At 53.7% G+C, this 23,203-nt stretch overlaps 1 protein-coding gene across 1 annotated transcript in view; it reads right to left on the bottom strand.

Annotated features, from left to right (window-relative positions):
- The window catches only part of CUX1 (cut like homeobox 1), a 339,593-nt gene that overhangs the window by 41,710 nt on the left and 274,680 nt on the right, over positions 1-23,203 (bottom strand). Inside the window, exons 12-20 of the mRNA XM_046667235.1 lie at positions 18,997-19,055; positions 15,640-15,688; positions 14,475-14,571; positions 12,831-13,502; positions 11,648-11,713; positions 10,235-10,336; positions 6,440-7,269; positions 4,443-4,608; positions 3,864-3,920 (exon numbers count right to left, since the gene is read on the bottom strand). Coding sequence (XP_046523191.1) covers positions 3,864-3,920; positions 4,443-4,608; positions 6,440-7,269; positions 10,235-10,336; positions 11,648-11,713; positions 12,831-13,502; positions 14,475-14,571; positions 15,640-15,688; positions 18,997-19,055 — 2,098 coding nt within the window. The remainder of the gene's footprint in view (positions 1-3,863; positions 3,921-4,442; positions 4,609-6,439; positions 7,270-10,234; positions 10,337-11,647; positions 11,714-12,830; positions 13,503-14,474; positions 14,572-15,639; positions 15,689-18,996; positions 19,056-23,203) is intronic.

Below are 23,203 nucleotides of genomic sequence, written 5' to 3'. Positions count from 1 at the left end.
GACCAGGCCCTCCTTTTGCTCGTACAGCTTGCAGTGATCCATCTGACGCTGTGCGGGAGCTTATCAGCTACAGTAAGGAAATGCTCCCGTGTTAAATTTACGAAGCTGAGCTCCGGGCAGCTCTTTTCTACCAGTTCTCCGTATGTAATGACTAAGTCGCATTCAGGAAAATCTGTTTCTTTCCCTTTTTCCTCCCCCTTTTACAGTTGTCTCTTGTCTCCTTCCTTCCCTTGGGGCAAAAAGATTAATCACACCAAGGAACTGTGAATACGAAAATGAGCTTTAAGGAATGAAAAGGAAAAAAAATCCAGTGGTTTACTAGATCCTAACTCTGGCTGTCCCTCCCTCCCTCCCCACCCAGGCACACAAGCACATCTTCATTGTATCTCAAGGTTTCCTTCCCTTTAAAAAAGCTGCTAACTGGTCAGCCATGACTGCAGGCCACACGCAGAAAACAGGTCTTCCTCGGCCCCTCCCTTCTCCTTCCAGAAGCGCTTCCTCTGCTTCCAGGAAGCACTGCTATTGCTGAGCAGAGCGAGCGCAGCTGGGGATGCTCCTGGGACGGCAGACAGACAAAAGGGAGACTCCAAGAACCAATCCCAAAGGACTACCTGCAACCTGACCTTCACGCAGGTTTGCCTGGCAGATCACAGACGACCAGGGGCTGACGACCGCAGCCCCTCCCCGAGACACTGGGGACTCTGAAAGGAACCAACACAGAAACTTTGGTAGAAAAACCAGACTACCAGGAAATACATGAACAGGTAACCGATCTGAAGGTGTCTTTTAACCCTTCCCCTTTTTAAAAAGTTACTCGTATGATTGGCATGGAACCCTCTGCTCTTACTCTTCATCTTCAAGAAAAAGCACAGGTCACTAGCTGAAAAAGGCATCAACCTTCCTTAATGCCCAAGGCCATCCCGTCAATGCTCAGACCATCAAAGGAACATTCAGGAAGGGTGGTATCCACCAAGAGGAAAAAATGATGATGCAATCGAAACTTCAGTTTCTCTCTCCTTATCGTAAAGCTCATCAGCAAGTTTGACATACAAATCATTAAGGAAAATGGAGATGCTGAGGGCAATAGGGCCGGGCAGAAAGAGGCAGACAGGAATTCTTTAGTGAGGAAGATGGATTCCTGTGTCAGCAGTCTGCTGTTTCGATGAGTGAGGCCACTCCACCCCTGGCACCTTATGCCATGGTGACTAAGCACAGAGCCATGCGTAAGGCCCACATGATCTCTGCTACGAGCCTGTAGCTCTTCCTGAAGGGCTGTGGACACAAGACAAGACTTCCAAAGTCCGTCCACACCCGGGAGGCGAACCCGACCGGCCGGCCAGATCGGACACCTGGATTCTCAGACACTGCACTGAGTGTTTGTCAGCAACATTCAGGAACAAACCAACTCAGGGTGACAAGTACCTTCCTGTAGCCACCTGGTTCCACCACGCTGAGCTGCCCTGGAGAGGCGTCCTGGAGCCACCGCCAAGGACAGAGCGTCTTTCTGGGGCTGGGGCCGCTCGGAAGGGTTCCGTGGTAGCCGCGGTGAGAACAGGGAATCAGAATCCTGGGGAAATCTTAGGACCCGAGGCTTTATTCCTCTGCCTTTGGGACCTGAATGCTTCCTCAGAAACACTGATTTTTCAAGCTGTTAAGGAAGATTCTAGAGTCTCCTATAGTCATTCATCCCAATGATTTACCAACACTCATCATAAAGTACTTCTGTTTTTTGAATCTAAATTCCACATCCTGAGAAGCACTGCTACCTTAATTTTCAGAAACACTCTTGAAAGGGTAACACTGATAGTAAAGAAATTTCAAACAAGGAAAACTGCCACCCACAATCTTGCCACCGTACGATAATCATTCTTTCCGTTTTGACAAGCACTTTCTAGTCTTCCCTGATCCAGAGAAACAATTTTGCTTAGCTAACATCATGATATCCAAAATTTTATCTTTTCCTAGAATCTAAGAAGTATTGTTCCATTTTTCTCCCTAGTCACCATAATTATTGTTTCTACTGACGGCTTCTCTCTTGCAGACCGACAACAGGTGCGATGGGTGGGGGATCTGCAATCCATCTCCTGTCTTGCTGGGATGACACGGGGAGAGGCCCACCGGCCCCTGTTCACAGAAACCACTGGAAGTTCTGAGTGTTCACTGTTACCCAGAGGCTCAAGGCTCCTCCCTCCCTCCTCTAATCGGCAGCCTCCCCAAGAGTTTCACATCACTTTATAAAGTAATTTGATATCTTACAAACGTCATTGGCATTCCTCTTAGGAGCCATGTGTGTTTTTCCTTGGTTGGAAATGTGACAGTCGTACAAATGTTCCAGCACGGTGGCGATTACCTGCTATAATAAAAAGTAAAAAGCCATTCTTCAAAGATCTGTTCAGACAGAGAGAAAGTTTTGGCATCGACCGTAACCGACCTGGAACTGCAGGGGACTTCCTGTTTCATTTAGGACTGGGGGGTTTTGATCTCAAAAACCTTAGTCACATTCCGCCAGGTCCAGCCTCACTCCGATGGGGTGGCAAATGCCCCTGGAGAGTTTAAGGGGAAGCCAACTTTCCGTGAGAGCAAGAGGCACGGCTAATTTTCCACGCAAACGTCCGCAGAACTAGCACAAACAACTACGTCCATTATTTCCCCTAATGTATTCTGAAAGGGAGCCAGGGCTGCATAAGTTCTCCAGTACTTGCTAATTAAATTGGCCAACCCAGAAATGAAGTGAGAGGGAGTACACCTGGTCCTCCTGCAGATGGACAACCACGCTGCTTAGATGTCCAGCCAAGAAAACCAACGGCCCGGGTAAGATACAGCCTTCCGTCCCCCATTTTGGCCAGAACCAAGACGAAACACCGAAAACACAAAAAACGCTCAACCAGGAAAGTAGCTGCACCCAGCACACTCTGGCTGCATCTGTGCGTGGGTTTGGGATCTTGAGGCGGTGGCGGCCGCTGCCGCCCAGCTGTTCCCTTCACGACACATGTTTTCCCTCATAAAACTTCCAGCAGGCTGGCAGGCTGCACGCTCCTCACTTAGCCTTGTTTGTGTTTTCAATGAATCAATGGGATACGCAGACTAATCAACATGTTTAGAAAAAGAAAGAAAGGAAAGCAGAAGAGCAGCTCACCACGCTGGCAGCTCTTGGCAGCCCGGGGAGAGCGCAGGAAGGACATGGAAGGGGGTCCAGGAGCACAGGCCAGCCTGGCCGGTGACATCCAGGTGCCGTGAAGAGGAGAGGGCGTGGCTGAAAGGTGACCTGGGGCTCTCAGATGCCCACAGCAAGCAGCCAAGCTTCTCAGCCTGTACTCCTGGCCCTCCACCACCTGCTGCCAGGCTGGATTCCCAGCCGCAGTCCCCTTCTTCTGAGTGTCACTGGTTCCATATCCAGTTATACCCTGAACTGTGACCCCTCCTGCCTCCATTTCCTTCTTGCTCGAAGGTGGCCCTGAGGTTTTCCAGATGGATTCGACTTCCCCCTACCATGACCCCCTGGGAGAGCAATGCGTGCCTGTTCCTTGTCCCCTCCTATTAGAACAGAGCCCCCCCACAGAATCTGTCCCTGACTCGGATCCCAGCCCCTAACACAGGGATTCACACCAAGAAACCGACGCTGCTGAAAGAACGCGGTGAAGAGCAAGAAAACCCTGAGGAGCTGCTCACTTGGCTGGGGGTCTCTCGTTCTCCATGAGAAACTACGACCACGAGGATGCAGTTGGCCAACAGGATACTGTGTTTTCAGCTCCTCACATCCAGAATGAGGGATCCTTTGAGTCTCCCCACTACAGACCAGAGGGCAGCAAGACAGAAAAGGCAGGGAAATATTGCATACAAAACAACGGAAATCGGCTAGTTACCTGAGCTCACGCAGCCCTGCTGCAGGGGGTCCTGTAGTGACGTCACAGAATGGAGGACTAAATGAGAGAAAGGGTCACAATTAAATGAGGAAAGAAAGCCATGGGCTTCAAGCTTCCCACTGCACTGAGCCCAGCAGAACGGGACAGTGTAAGGGGCCCAGAGGCCCAAGGCAGGGTCCCACGCCCGATGGGGAGGGCCAGATGGGGTGCCGCGCAGGCAGGCAGAGCTGCTGGTGGAAAGCCAGGACCTGGTCGCCGTCGCCCATGATGTCTTTCCCCTCTGTGCCTTTGGCTGATTTTCTTTCCTGATTCTCTGATTTAGCTACTTGACTTTTACCTATATTTATGTATAAATAGCATTTTCTTAATTGGTAACTCATTTTCTGCTGCTTATAAAATTAGCCAGGCACAATCATTCTCTCTCCTAAAAACTACAGTCAGTCCCATGGCAACAGGTGGTGGAGGAAGGGGGGTGCTTCTGCCTCTGAGCAGCGGCCGAGGTTGAGAGTGAGGCCGGCTGCCTCCCGGCAGAGACGCCCCCGTTCCTGCCTGCAGGGCCTGGGGCCGCGCTGCCCTTACCTGGCCCTTGCTGCTGCCCTTGCACGGGCAGGACGCCCTGGCCCAGCTCGCCGTTCAGCCAGAGCTGCATCCGGATGAAGGGTTCGCGGCCTTTCTGGGTCAGCTTGCTCCATGGCTTCGGCCGGGACAGCATGTCGCTGACGCTGCCCTGGGACAGGCCCAGCACCTGGAGTGGCACCAAAGACATATGGCATCAGTGCCCAGGGTTAGTGAGAGGCTGCAAAACACTTCAGCGAAGCACACACAGGTGAGTGGTGGTGTGGCCGATGCACAGGGAGAGCTCCTGGGGCTGAGCACAGAACCACCACCAGGTGGATGGCCACGGCCTGGGGTGAGGGAATAAGCTTTTCAAGGTCACCTGTGGGCTGACACCCCGGCATGGGGAGCCATAGTTATAGTCACAGCTTTCAGCTCCCGGGAGAGGCGGGCTAGGAAGGGGCTCTGGCCCCAGGGTTTCCATCCTGCCAAGGCTGTAGGGTTGTCATCCTGACAGCCCGAGGAGGAGGCATCGAACCATTTTGCTCTTTGCCTAGTGGCGCTGGGAAAGGCTGAGCTGCTGGGGCCAGAGGCCTCTTTAGACGCAGGAGCAGTGGATGCCAGCGGGACGTGGGAAGCCAGTCTCCCTTGCTGGTGCTGGGCCGGGTTGGCATTTAAAGGTCTGCTCTCTCCGATCACATCCTGCTCTATGGTGGGGGCCCAGAGGTGAGCTGGTGGCGACGGGTGAGCCAGTCTGGGAGTAAAACTCATCGCAGACGATCGACAAGTGGCATGTACATACCCGAGCTTTCCTACGCTCCCATATGGCCATACATATGTATGGGCACAAACACCCCCCACAGGACACAGATGTAGCCCAGAGATATTCAGGGGCTGCATCCGATCTTCCTTTGAAAAGTTCTCGAGTTCCAGAATAAACTGCACTCATGGGCCAAACAAGTTCAAGGCTATTAAGTCTCTGCTAAATTTAAGGCATGAGCACAAATGTCTATTTAAATGTTCTCAAATGATATTTTTACAACACTGAACTAGAAATTTCAAAGGGCTTTAAATTCCCATCCTCATTTCTATTCACCCCATCACCTTCTGCAAAATCAGGACAAAATAATGGTCAGGATTCAGAGCATGATATGTTGCAAACACTGAACTGAATGGGGGTGAGGGGTGGGTGCAGGGGAGGCCCCTGCTGACCCCACCACGTGCCCTCAGGGAGGCTGCCTCCTAGGGGAGCGGAGGTCTCCTCCTTATGCGCAGCATTCATTACTTAATCTAAAGCAATCCCGGGGTAAATTATCAGTGTATAGGCCTGGTAAATCCCCACTACCCAGAACCTCGGTTACTAGAAGTGCCAAGAACGGGAGGGTCTGGGAGCTGACCCCCAGGCCAGCGTACTTTCGTGAGCCAGGGAAGGACAGGTGGAAACAAGGGCTTCCAGGGCCCCGAGCAGTCCTGCCCGTGCCACCTCTAGCTGTGCCTTCCTGGGCAAGTCCCTTCACCTCTCTGGTGGGACACCACCAGGTGCCTTCTGAATTATGAGAAAGGTACAATTACACTTTATGTAGCTTTTCCTAGGAGCGCCTTCTGGCTCTACGCACGCTGGCCATCTCTCTGTGTGATCAGATCAGATCTTCTTCAGCCAAAACGGCCTGCAGAGGAGCCTCTGGGCTCCCCTTGGCAGTGGAGGCAGGACTTGAAGTCAGTCACCTGCCAGCTTGGGGCACGCAGTCAACTCCCCTGAACCTCGGGTTCCTTATCTGTCAAATGGTGACTTTACCATCCCCTCACAGTGTGACCTAGAGGGTCTAGCCTGGAACCTGGCTCCTAACGGGGACACAGCCAATGGAACATCCACTGGCCAGCCTCTCGGGAAGTTTGGGAGTGGACGACATATTATGCTCTTGGCTTAATTAAATGGATGACGGCCACATCCTTCAGACAGCTGCTTAGTCTTAAGAAATGAAAAGATGGGAAAATCCAAGCCCCCAAATCAACTCCCTTACCTTCTCCCCAAAGATCCTCTGACAAATGCCATTCTTGGCCAGCTTCTCCTTCACCTGCCGGGTGAGCTCGATGGTGTCCACCTCCTGGTACATGTAGATCTCATACTGCTCGGGGGTCAGTGGAGGGACCGAGGGCTTGGCGGGCTTGGACAGGGGCACGATCGGGGAGGAGGGCAGAGGGCTGTTCTGGGGCGTCTCGCTGCGGCTGGCCCCGGTCAGGCTCAGCTCGGAGCTCTGGGAGTACGGCGACTCGGCGCTGGGCCACTCTTTCCAGTACTCGGATGACGAGGGTCCCTGCAGCTGGCTGCGCTCAGCGCGTGTCTGGCTGCCACCGCCTTTCTCTTTCCCACCACTGGCTTCCTCGCCCTTGGGTTCTTCGGGAGGAATCACGCTCTTTCTCTCCGGCTGCACGGTGCTCCACCAGTGGTCCTTCCACACGCCGCTGCGGCCCAGCTCATTCTTCACGTGTCTCAGGACCCCCTGTGCCGGGTCGGCCGCTCCCTGGAGGTCCAGCCCGGGCGTGTCCTGGGCCTCCTTTTTGAGGGCGGGGGGGTTGGGCAGAGCAGAGGCGCTGGAATCCGGGGCTGCGGGGGGCTTCTTCAGGGAGATGGCTAGCGGAGAGTAACCGGACACCGACGATATGGGCGAGGTGGAGATTAACTTGGGGGTCAGGATGGCAATGTCGGTCTGGGACAGCGGCGTTTGTTTTAAGGCGGGGTCGAGAGCAGCCTGCTGGGCCTCCATTTCTCGGCGGGCTTGCTGCAGGATGGAGCGGATGGCGTCGTCGGAGCTCCCGCTGCTGGACGATGATGAAGGCTGGGCCGGCTCCGCTGCAGGGGCAAAGACAGAAGTGAAATGGTGGCCCCCTTCGGCGGGGAGCAAGCTTCTCTCACTCCACTCATCCTAACTGGACCCTCCACAGGATGCGGATGAGTGGGGCGAAGCACCCTGCTCTGTCCAGCAGTCCTTCTGCCAGTGAAACACGCGTGCATCTTGTCTAAGCAGTGATGAAGGACGAACACAATTGCTCGTGCCCTGATGGCCCTATTACTCACCAGCGGAAAGGGTGTATTGTCACTGAGTGTGAAAAGAGGGGGAAGTGTGCAAATACTCGGTGACGCACCCTCCTGGACTTCCTGTCCCCAACGAATTTTAGACAACATTCGTGTGTGTTATACTCCAAAAATCTAGTGGTTTTGTCATAATTTAGAAACATAATTTCTGTTAACAGCTGCCACATGAGACCAGAGTCTCTAGTAATAAATTAAATGGCTGTGTTTGGGTTCGCTCAGATTCTTTTCTGGGTGGGTGGCTGTGGTGTGGCCACAACAGTGGGCCCCATGTTGAGGGGCACTGGGCAGGCCTTGGCCCAGGAGCCCAGGGCTGTGACTTCAGCATTTCCATCTGTAAACTTGGGATGGCTAACGGACCAGATCAAGGATTCTTAACTAGGGCAGTGCACCAGAATCACCAGCTGGGTCTGTTAAAATGCACATGCCCAGGCCCCAGCCCTGGAGTGGCTGAATGAGGAGCAGATGTGGGGCTGGGTCAGCAGCTGCATTTTTAACCAGCTCCTGGGTCCCTGCGGGGGCGGCCCTGGTTGAGAAGCGCTGAGCTGGATGCTCCTCAGGTTGCTCCAGCTCTGTAATGTGCCTTCAAGTCTGGGCGAGGAAATCATATAAGCTGGCTCTTCATCTGCTTTAGACGAGGCCGAAAAATGCTTCAAACAGTGACAACCTTTAACGCCTCTCGAGGACTTTATTTTACTGGTTAACAGAAGGCCCTCCCTTTTCCAACTCACATGACCCTCACAGCATCCTCGAGTGCGGGCAACACCATCACCACTGTGCAGGAGGAGAAACTGTGGCTTGGGGAGGGGACAGGTGACCAGTGAAGCCACACCTTGAAGTGGGCCCTTTTTCTTGGTGAGGAAGACTGGCCCTGAGCTAACATCTGTTGCCAATTTTACTCCTTTTGCTTGAGGAAGACTGTTGCTGAGTTAACATCTATGCCAGTCTTCCTCTGTTTTATGTGGGATGCCACCACACCATGGCTTGATACGAGGTGCTAGGTCTGTGCCCAGGATCCAAACTGGTGAACCGTGGGCTGCCAAAGTGGAGTGTGTGAACTTAACCGCTACACCACCAGGCCAGGCTGGCGCCTTAAACTGGGCCTTTTGACTCTCAATTTGGGGGTTCCTTCTACCCTGCTGGGGGGCACCCTGCTAAGCTCTCTGGTTGTTCAGCCAGTCAGAAGAGGGGCTGGCCTAAACTTCAACTCTGGCCTTGAGAGCAAGAACGACACCAAACTGAAAGTTCCATTTGTTGTCAGGCTTGAGGTCCCACAAGGACAGTTCCTATGGCTCTGGGATCTCTACAAGGAGGCAGACAGCAGCAGAGGGCAGAGTCCTGGGACAAGAGGTGAGAGGTCACAGTTTCCATCCAGGGTCCACCAGGTAATGAGTTTGGGCAAATCATTCTAACTTTTTTCCTTTTTTGCTGAGGAAGATTGGCCCTGAGCCAACACCTATTGCCAATCTTTCTGTTTTCACTTGAGGAAGATTGGCCTTGAGCTAACATCTGTGCCAGTCTTCCTCTATTTTGTATGTGGGACACCAACACAGCACGGGTTGATGAGTAGTACAGATTTGTGCCCAGGATCCAAACCTGTGAGCCTGGGCTGCTGAAGCAGACCCTGTTGAACTCAACCACTATGCCACTGGGTCGGCCCCATCATTCTAACTTTAAGCCTGAATTTGATAATCAGGAATAAGAGGATGACAAAATCTATCTTTTGGATTGCTGTGAGGACCTAGCTTGAGCTGGATAAGGCAAGGGAAAATGCCCAGCCCACGCCTGGTCACCCACTGACTGAGCCATGTGGGAATAGGGTGGCCTGGGGAGAGGACCCCATGACCAGGGGAGTGACCAGGTGGTGGCCTGTCCTCAGCTGCCACAGGAAGAGAAGTCGCGCACCAGGTTCTTCTCCAGCAGAAGATCTGAGCTGCATCTGCCACACGGCAGCCTCTCATCAAAGCCTAGAGGGAGGGTGGAACGTGGGAGTCCCCTCCTCGTAGACAGGCAGTGCTCAGGGAGCTCTGAAGACCCCTCCTCAGCCCGAGCGGCTCAGAGGTGGACGGCCAGCCAGTGAAACCTCTGCCGCTTCCTGGCCACACGCATCCTAAAGCAGCTGTTCAGAATTTATTTTTCACCCCTTCTTTTTCAGTATTTTTTGGTCAAGTATAGATCCGAATAACCAAAGCCTGTATTGCCTTTCAAAAAGGCAATTTGAGGGGCTGGCCCAGTGGCACAGAGGTTAAGTTTGCACGCTTTGCGTCGGCGGCCCAGGGTTTGCTGGTTTGGATCCTGGGTGTGGACCTACACACCGCACGTCAAGCCATGCTGTGGCAGGCGTCCCATATATAAAGTGGAGGAAGATGGGCATGGATGTGAGCTCGGGGCCGATCTTCCTCAGCAAAAAGAGGAGGACTGGCAGCAGATGTCAGCTCAGGGCTAATCTTCCTTAAAAAAGAAAAGGGAATTTGATACAAACTCCTTGCTAATGTTCAGTCAGTGAGATTCTAGGGCCGAGGGACATTCTTGAGTCAAGGCTTGGGAATGACGTTATAAAAAGAGTGCTAACTATCAGCAAAATCACACAGACCTGCTCCCCTCTGCACCTGCCCAAATGTGTGAACACAGACATTCTATTGTTTTAAAAAAAAAGCGAATTACTGCTGAGTGAGCCCTCCTGACAATTAGGTTTGAGACAGCGGTCAGAGAGCAGGATCCCTACCGGCTTTTTGCACCTGCAGCTCCCGTTTGGCTTGTTCCAGGATGGACTTGATTGCTTCGTCGGACCCGGTCTCTGAGGCTCGGACCCGGGTGGTGATGTTACCTGCAGGGAGAGCCAGAGCAACGACATCAAACCCACACCTGGAACGAGAAGCAGTGCTGCACAAAGATGTCATTCTGATAAGGAGCTCCTGAGTGAGGCCGGTGACGGGGAGCAGGCAGGCGCGGCCTCCCGTCTACCTGGACCTGCTGTGCGTGCAACCTCACGGCAGGTCCTGGGGCCCGGGCGGGAGGGGCTTCCTGCAGAGTCTGCCCTGCGTTAAACGTCATCCGGCCAGCGGGACCAGCTCTCCCGTCACCCAGACTGCACCTCACCCGTGGGTTGGGACCAGGGAGAGCAAATCATTTAATCCAGTAGAAGAGATGAAGGATTAAAAGGCAACGCTTTTTCTGAGTTATTTAAAAAGCGACTCCAATGGCTGCTTTGGCTTGGGACGATGTTCAAGGTTGTTTATGTGTATTTGCGGCTGGTATCCCCAGAAAGGAGAAACGGGAGAGGAGGGCTAAGGGCCGAGGCTGATTATCTATCAATTATTGGATGTTCCAGGGGAAGAGGCTGAAAGCTTCACCTAAAATTTGCACATCTATCACCACATACTGTCTTTTAAAAATTTATGAACGAGGAGAGAAGCCTGCAGAAATCCCTAAAGGACAAGAATTCAGTCTTTTGGTCACATGGTGATGCTTTGCGGAGTAGCCACATGTACAGATGCACTGAAGCTACTGCGGCCCGGGGGCTGGCCCCAGTTCTTTCTGGAAGCCGTCCACATATTTCAATTTTTCGCTACCTTACTAAACAGGAACCGCCATACCAAACCATTGGAAAACAAGCAGACCGCCAGGAGGAAGCCCCAAGAAAGATGCAACTCCAAGGAGCACAGAGGGGGCTGGCCCGCTGGGGCCCATGGGAGAACCGATCACATCTGGGATCGGTCCACACCATGGCACCTTTACTGAAGTTCAGAGCTAAAAAGATGTACAAGGAAGCAGCAGGACGTCACGGGACTCAGTCACCTGATTTTTCTCAGAGCGACAATTGTTATCCTCTCTCTTGCTTCTGAGAAAACGGGGGAAGCGGAATTGAATCTGAAGGGGCTGGGATTGTCCTGGGGACTCACTCTTAGGGCACTGCCCTCTCCTCCCCTCCTCTGCGCGTGCTCGGTAGAGCGAGGCAGCTCAGGAGGAAGGGGCCGTGCGAACTTGAACCCGTGCTTTGTTTTATACTTACTAGCTCTGTTTTTCCATCAGGTTCCAGGCCAGAATCACACTGTACAGTTTTAACCCAAATACACAGCTAGGGACATGCTGCTTCCTATGCGACTGACTGCAAAGAGAACCCCTGCCTGCGACATACCTTCAGACCCATTTCTTCGTTTCGGTACTTCCTGAAATAGTCTGTGCAGGCTCTGGCCTGGATTCTCTGTTGAAAAACAAGTGTGGTAAGAACAAAACAATCAGGGGATGGTGGTGTTGACGATATGGGCTGCGTGACATGAAATCTGAGCCGCCTGTCCCTACACAAAGGGCTCAGGGCTTCCTGTGCGACTCGGGAGCTACTAGACGCTTCTGAGAGGCCCTTCCTTGGCTGACCGGCCTGCAGAGGCCGTGGCTCTGCTGCCGAAGGAGATCAGACAGACCCGAGGAGTGGCCTCCAACACCAACGCCATGAGGGGCAAAGGGATGGGGCACTGCCAACAAGTGAATCGCCCCCCAGCCCCGGAATGAAGCTCACATTAATCATCCAAGGACAGTCCGTTTCAGGGGACATTGCCACGAAGAGCTCCATGAGCTCTGTGCACATTGACGCTGTTGGGAACGCCTCCCTTCTCTGTCTGTTTTGAGTCTAAATTTCAGGGTGTTTCAAAGGTATCTGATAAGACTACCTCTCTCTGTGTTGATGGAGCGAATGGCCCCGTCCTTAAAGAGGGAAGGGATTCTTTCCATTAGGGACGAGACTGACTTTTTGTCTTTTTATGGAGGGTGGGCGGGGAGGGTGTTTTAATGAACTTTCATGCATTTCACTAAGGCAGGCGTGTTTTGCTGGAGACTCGAACCGAACCACTAACAGAACATCATTGCCGGGAGGGAGTGGGCCGCGGGACACACTCCACCCTGTGCGGTGGGAAGGGGAGATGACACTCTCCCCAGGGAACCAGCTCTGTGTGAGGACCGACCTGCTGCTGCTGCTCTAGGGCGAGATGGTACCCAGGGCTCCTCCCCACACGAGATCAGCACCCACTGGACACTAGACGCGTTGGGACGCTGTACGTAATGTAATTGCCTCCGATTCAGTACCGAATTTGAATGGCAATACTGGGTTTACCATGCAAGGTGCGGAGCAAGTTTCAGAGGCCAGATCTCCCCACTCTACAGCTTTAACTCATGCCTGTTGACCCCTGAACTCTGGAAATGGTAGAACTGAAGCGAATTTTACCTGACGTGATGCACAAATGTTTCATCACACATACACACACGCGCGTGCGCACGCACACTCCGTGACGGGCTCACACGCTGGCACCCACCCGCGAGTCTCTCACCTCTCTGTCTGCCTTGGATGCTGCGGAGGGCCAAGATATTCTGCTCGTCTGACAGGAACTGCTTCATCTTGTGAAAGGGCTCCTTGCCGCGAACAGTCAGTTTGTTCCATGGCTTGGGCCGGGCCAGAATCTCGCTCACGGACCCTTGCGACAGTCCCAAGACATAATGTCCGAAAATGCGCTGTCCGATATTGTGCTTGATCAATTGCTCTTTCACCTGCCGGGCGATTTCTGCAGTGTCTATCTCCTCGCCCTCGGAGACGCTCCCAGCACTTTCTGACTGGCTGGGAGACGGGGCCATGCCATTTACATCTGGGCTTTGCTGTAATGGACTTTGGGAAGATATGGAGTTTGTGCTGTATGGACCTGTTGGAAAAATCATGCTTGTGCTTCCTGCTTCCTGCACGGCCTTGGAGTAGAAGGACTGCATTAGCTGTCGTTGGAGGAGGGAGTTTAGTGCAAATTTTCCCGTAGAAGCCAGGGGTAGGCTGGGGCTTGCCAGGGATGAGCTGAAAAAGTCTTGAGTTAACCCCGCTGGTGAGAACTGGTGTGTACCATTAGTATTGGAAGCCTGCTCCCCCGTGTTGCGGGGCAACTGAGGAGGAGGGGAGGCCGGCAAAGGTCCAGGACGCCGACTCTCAGGCTGGTCTTTCCCTTTTCTCCTGGCTGACCCTACAAGGAAGGGCAAACATAATGCATTATGGGGGATTCAAAAGGGAAAAAAAACCAAGACCAAAATGCAAAGGTTGCCCCACAAAAGGGAAAAAAAGTGCAGATTTCACAAGGGCCAATGAGGTGTGTTGGTTTGTTTTTCAATTGAATTTTTAAGTCAGCCAAACGAGGCCCCCCGAAACAAGCAACATGCATTTCATGTTTGCGCCTTTCTTGTACGTTGCAGCCTGGAGAGTCCCCTTGACATACGTTCAAACTCCTACAGTGACAAGGAGCCGGTACCACACACAGTAAAGAGTCGGCAGGGCGCAGGCCTCTAGCCTTTGAGCTACGACCAGAAGAGCCCCACCTGAGGAGCAGCAAACACCGACATTTTGGGACCAACGGATTCGCTCACACCACTTGCTCTGAGGCGAAGGCACGGCACCGAGTCCACGCGATCGAAGGCACGCACATGTTAAGAATGAATTATCATCGGAGCCCGAGACACTTTAAACGGTTTACCAGCTGCCAAAACCAGAAGCAGTCAGTGACGCCACCATTTTGGGATGAGCAAAGAAAGGCTAAGGATGGGGGATGCGTTCCCAAGGAAAACCTGACAAAGGAAGAAAAGCTCCACTGAGCCCGGAAGGGCAGGGCCCCCGGAGACACCACAAGAGAGGCCGCACGACTAGGAAAAGCTCAGAAAAGCCAACGTCCTCTGTGTCCCTCCTGGGATCACCTGCCACACAGGCCTAACCGACCTCCGCAGACGCCCTGCGGCCACACGTCTCAGCATCCGCGGCTTTAAGGGGGGAGAGGGGAGGAGCAGTGAGGAGGACGGAGGAGGAGACCAAACGCTCATTAGTCAAGGTTCTCATCAGCCGGTGATGTTCCTTCCCGTCATGCATCAGCCCAGACTCACGGGCCACCATCCGCTTCCTCAGCCCCTGGAAGGGACTAAGTGCGGCCCGCGAGACCCTGTCAACCTACCGCTCAGGTCGCTGTTGGAGATGCGCAGCGCGGCGTTCTCGGACTGCAACGAGCGGTTCTTCTCCAGCAGCAGCACCTCCAGGGGCTTGGATGCATCCTAGATGGGGCAGAGCAGGGCTCACTGCGGGCCGGCCGCCCTCCCACCCCGGGGCTACCAGGGCCCGCCACCCCTGCTCTCTGACGGCTTTCCACCCACGCTGACTCTCTCACGTTACAGAAGTCTGATTTCCTCTGAGGATGCTCAACATGCACGTGGAAAACATTCAAGTTCCTTTCCAAAAGAACTCACTTCATTTGAAGTAATTTTTCTCCTTCTAGACTTGCAAAGCTTCTCGACAACCGACTACTCTATTCTATCCCCCAATTCGAGCAGGCTAAAGCTGTGTCTCATCTGGCGACAGGACTGGCTGTCGAGCCACAAACCCATCAGAAAGTCACTGTAAATGTAACCCTTTTTTGGTGCCAGCCAGAGTCAGCTGCCTTCTGGACATCAGGAGCAGGATTCCATCTGATGACTTAAATTTTAACTGGCTACCAGGTTACCAGGTGCCACTGTCACCTTGCCCCGGTTCCTTCTCCAGGTGAGGCAGTGAATAAGAAAAGTTCCTAAGCCAGTCCCTTTGGGCCGACCCTTAACACAATCTGAATTGTTTTCATCCATGTTCTGAGTACCTGCCCAAGTTAACCCTCAATTTCACTTGAATTGAGTTATCAGTTTGGAAAACTAACTTTTCTCTTCTTGCCTCTTTTTTTGGTAAGGAAGATTTGCCCTGAACTAACATCCATTGCCAATCTTCCTCTTTTTTTGGCTTGAGGAAGATTTGCCCTGAGCTAACATCTGTGCCAGTCCTCCTCCATCTTGTATGTGGGACACCTGCACAGCATGGCTGATGAGTGCAGTAGGTCTGTGCCCAGGATCTGAACCCGGGCTGCCAAAGCAGAGCGCATGGAACTTTAACCACTCAGCCACTGGGCCCGCCCTTTGCCTCTTTTTAATTAACAATAATTTGCTTTAACTTGGCTAAAGTTTCTTGAGGAATGACTCGTCAGCTCTAGGAGAGAGGGCTCATAGAAATATCGAGATGGCGAAGCTGGCCCAGGGACGAACAGTGACGGCCCTCATGCTGATGCTGACACAGACTCAAAGCAAAGTGAGACTGTGTACCTGTGTGCCAGCTCCCTCGGACGGCGCGAACTCCATGGATTTCAGAATGCTGTGAAGAGCAAGCAGAGTGGTTATTTCCTTTCCTGTCTCTGATAAGGCCACGCTAGTGAGCATTAACATCACAATTTCCTGCTCTCCAGGAACTGAGGCACTGACAACTTGAACAACTTCCCTGGCAGCATTATCATCTGATAGTGTCTCTAGAATAACTATTCCACTAGCAGTTGGCCAGCAAAAGTTTCTTGCCCAGCATGTAAATCATTCCATATGGAATCACACCAGGTCTGTTCAGAGTATAATTTTAAAGTTTAACACAGACATAACATTGTTGCAAGTGGAATGTATTTGTGAAGCTTAGAGGGAATGAAAAAGTTGTAGCAAGGAAGCCAGAGATAGGAGCCTCGTCACCTCCCTGGCCACGGCCCCACACGCTCAGGTGGCAGCTGACACCTGCGGACCAGGGGAACTCGGCAGAGCGAGGTCCCACAACCAGAGGGCTGCAGCCCCGGGCTGGGGGAGGAGGGCCATGGCCAGCGGTGGGAGAGCACGAGGGCTCCTCCTTTGTTCTCCTTATCGCTGAAACCACTCCCGTCTCCAGCCTGTTTCAACAAGTCTGAGCACGGAGTGAGTTCAGGTGCCCAGAACTGCGGTTTCCAGCATTCCTTTCGCGTGGACATTCTTTCCTTTTTGCTGAGTCCAACAAGAGCAAAGGACCAGTGAGTCCCAGTGGCCCCGAGTGGCTGGGGTGCTCCCGCCACACACGAGGAGGGAAGGGGAGCATGACAGCAGGTACCTGCGCACTCTCAGCATCCTCACCACTGTGGCCTCAGCCTCAGCCCCCTCTAAGCTCCATAGAAGTGTCACTCAGAGACCACGGGGTATAAAAATGCCCAGGGCCCCGGGAGCTCGCTCTCTGCCTCAGCCACCACGAGGTTCAGTAAGGAGCTAGCCGCTCCCAGTTTCTCTGCGGTTCTATCCTCGTTGTGCCCCCGTCCAGTAAACTAACAAAATGGGAACAAATAGGAGCTCCCGGAGGTAGAGCATGTCATTTTATTTTACAGTGAGCTCCTGGAAATACTAAAAGAACTCGGCACCATGGCGTCAGGCAGGAGAGAAGCAGCACGCAGTCTGGAACTTGTCCTTTCTTAGTGACTGTCACGTGTTTACAGCTATATTCTGGTCTGAGATCTTCTTTAGGATTATGTAAGAAAAGACTAAGTGAGTCTATGCGCTCACGCTAAAAACACCAGTGTCTCTTCACTTATTCATCAGATATTTCCTGACGACCTATCATGTGCCAGGCACTGTGGAGAATCAGAACCACGCTGCCACTCACCCTCACGAACTCTACAGGCTATTACAGGAGAAGAGCAACTCCAGCCAGCCAGGGAAAGAGGAAAGCTGGGGGCCTAGGCAGGAGAGACCTCACGGGGCTGTAGACGGGCTGTCTCACGAGGAGTTAGTGCTGAGAGGGGCCTTGAAGGAGCAGGATGCTTTATGGGCCACAGAGCGGGGTGGGGACCCTGGGGCAGGGATGGGATGGGAACGGGGTGTGAGTCCAAGGAGGCACTTGGATCACTAGCAAGTGGGAGGCCAGGGACACGTTTTATCAGAAAAGCCACCCACTGGGGCTTTTAGGCACTACATTGCAGTGGGGGCCGTGGTGTGCAGATGCAGCAGAAAGCGCCTGTTCTGGGAGGAGGGCGAGGGCCAGTGAGAAGCTGGGCAGGTGGGCGGATGGGAGGGAACAGACGAGGGACGTGTTGCAGGCCCGAGTCAAGAAGCCGTGGTTCCCGGGGAACAGAGACGAGCTCAGAGGAGGTGTGGGACTGGCCTCGGCCTGGGATGGGAGGGGGCCTGGGAGAAGGCCTCACGTTTCTCGGATTTGACACTAGGAGCAGGTGTACATTTTTTTCGTTTGAGGGGATCAGGAGAGGGAGAGGAAGGAGAGACTGGCACGGGAGGCAGGTATAGCAGGTCAACCAGGCAAAAATACCCACCCCTATGTAGGAAACCAGGGGAGTAGAGAGCTTGAGGACGCTGGACCCGCCAAGAGGCTCAGGGGCCGTCCAGGGAGGTGCCGTTTGTGGCCGGGGGCGGGGTGAGATGCTCGAGAGAGACCGTGGTGGGCACAGGACTGAGGGGAGCCACCTAAGCAGGGGCTGGAGGAGGTCAGCACCAAGCGATGGCTACTGGATGTGGTGAGAAGGCGGAAGAGGCCTTCCGATGGGCTGTTTCAGCAAACCCCAGGGGATGGAATTACGAACAGAGATGGCATGGCGAGTGGGTGTAGGCTTTTAAAAGGAGAAATTAAAATGTCAGTAAGAGAGAAAGGAGCTGAGGGAACAGCAGGGAGGAGCGGGAAGGAAGGGACCCAGGGTACAGGCGAAGGGATTGGCCTGGAGAGACAGGGAGCAGAAGACCAGAGGAGTGACTGCCAGGCAAAGGGGGAAGCTGAGGGACATCTGTCTCCTCCCTAGGGCAGAGCACCAGGGCGTCTGCCGAGGGCACAGAAGGGCCCCCAGGGAAGCACAGAGCAGGCAAGCAGTGGAGGGCAGAACACGGCCTGCGGGGGCCCGGTCCACACACAGCGGTGACGTCCTCTGCAGTGTTTCATAACCTGGCTGTGCAGGCGGGGAAGCCCAGGGTGAGACCCTGCAGGCATGGCAGGAGGACAAGGGGGGCCTGTGTACTGTGGGAGGCTGCCTGGGAGCGCCAGGTAGGGGAGGAGGTTGTGAGCTCAGATAGCGCTGGACTTGGGGACAGGTAGGGACCAGGGTCCAGGAGCTCCAGGAGCACCAAGGGCAGGCGGGGGAAGGAGCGTGAGGTGGGAGGGCCAGGCTGGGCGGTGGGGCCTGAGGAAGGAACTTCTCAGCTGGAGAATGTAAGCATGAGCACTGAAGTCACGAGAAGCCTTCAGTGGCCGCCTCTTGGATGGGGAACTGGAAGCTGGGAGAAGGTCCCGGAATCCAGGTGGCCAGGAAGGTTAAGGCCATATGCACTCTTTCGACTGGAAAAGGTTTCGACGCCCTGCTCTGCTTCTGTTTGGAGAAGTGACAGCCGAAAAGTAAGCTCAGGTTTTCTGATTTCTATCATGGCAATGTCTCCCTTGACTCCGTGCATAGTGGCACATTTCAAATGCACAGACTTTTATAAAAAGTCCAAAGAATTTGGGCACAGGCCTGTGTGCAAACACCCACAGCATTGGGCAGCCCAGGACAAGGCCGAGTGGCGGAGTGTCCGCTGCGGCCGAGCGCAAGGACCCGTGGCTGCCCCCTCGCTGGCACGCTGTTTCCTCAGCAAATGTCCCCAACGAGCCCTGGCTGGGAGTAGCCGAGCAGGCACTGCCACACTTACTTGAGTTCTTTCTTCACCTCCTCATAGTCAGCCTGTCCTTTGAGTTTTTCTTCCAGTTGCTGCAAACAGAGAGGAATTTCATTAGTGGCCACGTGTGAACTAGGTCAGTGCACTTTGCTGTAGACTGAATGTCTGTGTCCCCTAAATTCATCCGCTGGTCCTAACCCCCAGTGTGACGCAGCAGGAGCTGGGGCCCTCGGGGGGAGATTAGGTCCACAGGGTGCAGCCCTCCTGAGTGGGGTCAGTGCCTTACAAAAGCGGCCCAGGGAGAGAGCTCCCTTGTCCACTCCGCCCGAGGACACAGTGAGAAGAGGGTCATGTGTGACCCAGAAAGCAGGCCCTTGCCAGACACCAAATTTGCCATGGCCTTGATCTCGGACTTCCAGCCTCCAGAACTGTGAGAAATAAATGTCTGTTGTTTATAAGTCACCAGGTCTATGACATTCTGTTACGACAGGACTAAGACAGACTTCACTGACTACATTCCCTGTAAAGCATCCAGCCGTCCCCAAGGGAACGCAAACACGTACAATGAAAGGTGACAACGTGTGGTGTCACCTGTTGTCCCTCACTCTTCTGGTCTGTTGTGAGCGTGTGTGAGTGGGGACAGGCACGAATGTGCATGCACACACACACGCTCGGCAACATAAGGTGGGAACATAAAACTTAATCCAAGCAGACAGAAAAAGCTTTACGGAAGTGGAAAACAGAACGAGGAAAAAAAGGCCATTTTGTATGAAATATCATGAAATGGCAAACAGAATGAAGAGAAACTCTCCTAGCGTTTTAAAAGCAGCATGTGGCTTTTCACAAAATCTGTTAGGCTAGCTGACGCATGCGGTTGGTTGTCAACACCTTTGGTGGGACCCTGCTAACAAGAGATACGAGCCCCTTTGCTGCTGAGGTCGGCATTGGGAAAAAAGCATTTGCACTTTCGGATCCCCCAGATGGGGGCATTTTAGGTGTGGAGGCCCGTCCGCTGGCGGTGAGTGGTTTCCCCAGCAGATGGTCATCTGAGTTCTGTGGGGGCGGGGACGGACCGTCCCGGGGCGCCCTGGCCAGCAGGCCACAGCAGGGCACAGCTGGCTCGTTGAGAGGATGGGCGAGGGGCTCTGGCCCACACAGCCCTGCAGGGCCCAGGGGAGCACCGGCCACTTCTCAGGCGTTATGATGCTCTGACGTGCTCCTTTCAAGTCTGTGAGCCCCCAGGCACTTATGTGGCTGTTTCTGCCCACAGCTCTGCAGGGCTCTCTGGCCAGGAAGGGTCTTTGGTGTAGGGTGGTCAGCAGAGGATGCTTCCCTCCACAAAGGTGCTCTGGACTAGTTTGCTGTTGGTCACCCCCAGAGGCAGAAATGAGGCAGTGGAACATAAGACACAAAGACCCGGCCAGGTGGTGTGAGGGGGGGTTTGATCCTGACGATTTAGCCTGTTTCCGAGCCAGGAGTGAACAAATTCCAGCGCTTGGATCAACGCACCTTCCTACCTACAGGGCTTCTGGTTGCTTTGACCAGCCATGACTGTGATCACAGTTGAAAGCTGACTGAGAACACTCTTGAGTTTGGGGAGATGCCCATCTGGCCATCAGCCTGAACCCCAGCCCGCCTCTGTCTCCAGAATTCAGGTGTGCTGTAAACAAGACTTACTTAAACCATCTTTTCCTCTTGCCTTTGCTGGCAGTTTTGTGTGTGTGTATTTTCCATTGTGTAAAATTGCTCGCCCTAGTTCCTTTCGAAGACCTCGTGCCAACTTTCTATATTATAATGGTTTCTCATCACAACCAAACAGGGGGTAGCATGCGCTCATTTTCCGAAAAAAGAATCTCGGAAGGTGCTCGTCAAGAAGTGACTATTTCATTCTCTGCCTCCAGTCGAATAGCACGAGGCGCTAACGTGCCAGTGGTCCCTAACCAAAGATTATCCGGGGCTGCTGGGATGCAAAGCACCTTGCAGACGGAGGAAATCACTGACGCTGGACACAGAACACACATAAAACTTGGTCGTGTTCAGAGAACAGGAGACAGCAAGCTGGAGGGCAGCAAGGGGGCATACGCAGCACTTAGAACCTGGCATGGCACGGACCCGGACTCAGCTCTGTCCCTTACATGCTGGGCGCCTCCGGGCACGTTAATACCCTTCTCATCTGTAAAATGGGAATTGCAATTATCTTTGAGGCTTGAGCTAAGGGGCACAGGGCCACGACCCAGGGCAGATGCTGGCACTGCAGGACCTTCAATGGGGGACCAGTATCACTGCCGAGACCCAGTCTGGTCTGCCTTGGGGCACAGCTACAGGGCCTCTCTGCAGACCTGTGATCAGCCCCGATCAGGTTCTAAGACTGGAGTCTGTGTAACGTGGTTGGATGTGACAGTTTTCACAGAGAACTAAACAGCTTCCACTGGAACTTCGGCCACCTCCCTGGGGGCAGCTTAATGATAAAGAACCTGAGACCACTCTGTCAACCTCGGACCACGTTTCTGTCTTGCTGGGTGGACAACTGCACAGAGGCCTGGCAGGGGCTGCCGCGAGCACCCTTAGCCTGTCTTCTCCGAGGTCTCCATGGAGTACCACGCCTCAGAACCATGCTCACCTGGCAGGTGAGGTACAGGAAACACACAGCATGGGGCGGAAGACTGGCCTCTGATCCTGAAAATGCCCATCATGGAAAAAGGACCAACCATCCTCTGAACAGATTCTCTGAACGGAAACTTGCTGCTGGGAACCTGGGAAGTCTACTCACAGAGACTCCAGATCTGGAAGAGCAGTGGGCGCTCTGGCCCGTCATTTCTCTGGACAGACTCTCCTCTCGGATTCTGCTAACGCTCATAGGGTGGGCTTGGCCCTCCATCTCATACACTACCTTATTTAACTAATTACCACAACACTTCTGCAGAGCATCTATCGATCTGTCCCAAGGAAGAAAAAAAGTCACTGAGTTCTAAAGGAGACCCTGTCAGAGCGGAGGCCACGCTGCCCACCTGCAGCCATTCCTGGAGGAAGTGAGGCGCTGGTGTGCCGAGGCCCAGCCAGGAGCTCGCTGCCCGCCTGGGCGCCGCAGTCCCAGACAGGCTGGGGCCGGGCTCTGCCTCTCTAAGCCTCGGTGTCCTCATCTGTAAAATGGGGATAATGGCACCCGCATACAGTGCTTTGTGACGATTAAATGAAATACCGTATACTGAACGTTTAGCCTGGTGCCGGCACAGCACTCTGTAAGGGTGGTTATTATTGTTACTGTAGTTATTATTACTTATCCCTGGTGGCTGGTACTGCGTATGACGAAATTGTTTCTGAAGAGACTCTGCTTCTGAAGCCGGGGCTCCACTTACGAAGTTCTCCACACCCCGCTGTCACCTCCTAACGTCCCCGCTGCACTGGGGGAACACAGGCGCCCGGAGCAGCTCTGGCTCTCAAACGCTGATGGCCGCAAAGGCAGCCTGCCCCAGTGCCGTGAAGGCTGGGTCTGGGGACTGAGTGATCTTCCTGAAAAGGTCCCGTGCAGGGAACACGCACGGGCTTTAGCCAGAGGCGAGAGCAGGGCAAGGGCCAGAGACGGGCTGGTTGAGTGTAATCTTGGGAGACGGCCTGGGCCTGCTGGGCCTCGTGCTTCTCACCGGGAAACTGGGGAGAGTTAAGAACAAGTGTTTTCAGAGCACGGGGCTGAGGAGACGAAGGATGAGCAGGTGCAGGCTGCCACGCCCCCTCGAACATGCTCGTTCTATGATACAGAGCACACACTGTAACGAGACAGGGCACCTACACGGTTCCGGGAACTTGGTAGGAGCTCATCAACTGTGTCTTCAATTGCTGGAAGAATTATCTGTATGAAGTTCTTAAAATCCGGGCTAAGACTCAAATAATAAAGAAATTGAATTAAAAATGCAAAGTATTTTGGCATGTAGCGAGTTAGGCACTGCATTTATAAAAGATATGTGTCTTAGTCACGTTACAACATAGGACAGTCTGTGCTCTAGGGCCACCTCTGGCACGGGAGACTCCTGCAAAGACCTCGGGAGAGGCCTCGTCTCCGGGTCTCACAGCCAGCGGTCACGGCAGCAAGCCCTCCGTGCCACAGCAGACTGTGGGTCAGAGAGGCGGCCACGCTGCAGCCTGCAGATGGCTCCGTCCCCCTCCTCCAGGATGACCAGAGCCCGGCTCTCTGAAGATGGACAGCTCAGGCCAGGGGCGTCAGGGTGGGACCCCTTGTCCTCAC

This window comes from Equus quagga, chromosome 7 (assembly GCF_021613505.1).
Source record: "Equus quagga isolate Etosha38 chromosome 7, UCLA_HA_Equagga_1.0, whole genome shotgun sequence".
NCBI lineage: Eukaryota > Metazoa > Chordata > Mammalia > Perissodactyla > Equidae > Equus > Equus quagga.
This window is presented reverse-complemented; position numbering and strand designations above follow the sequence as displayed.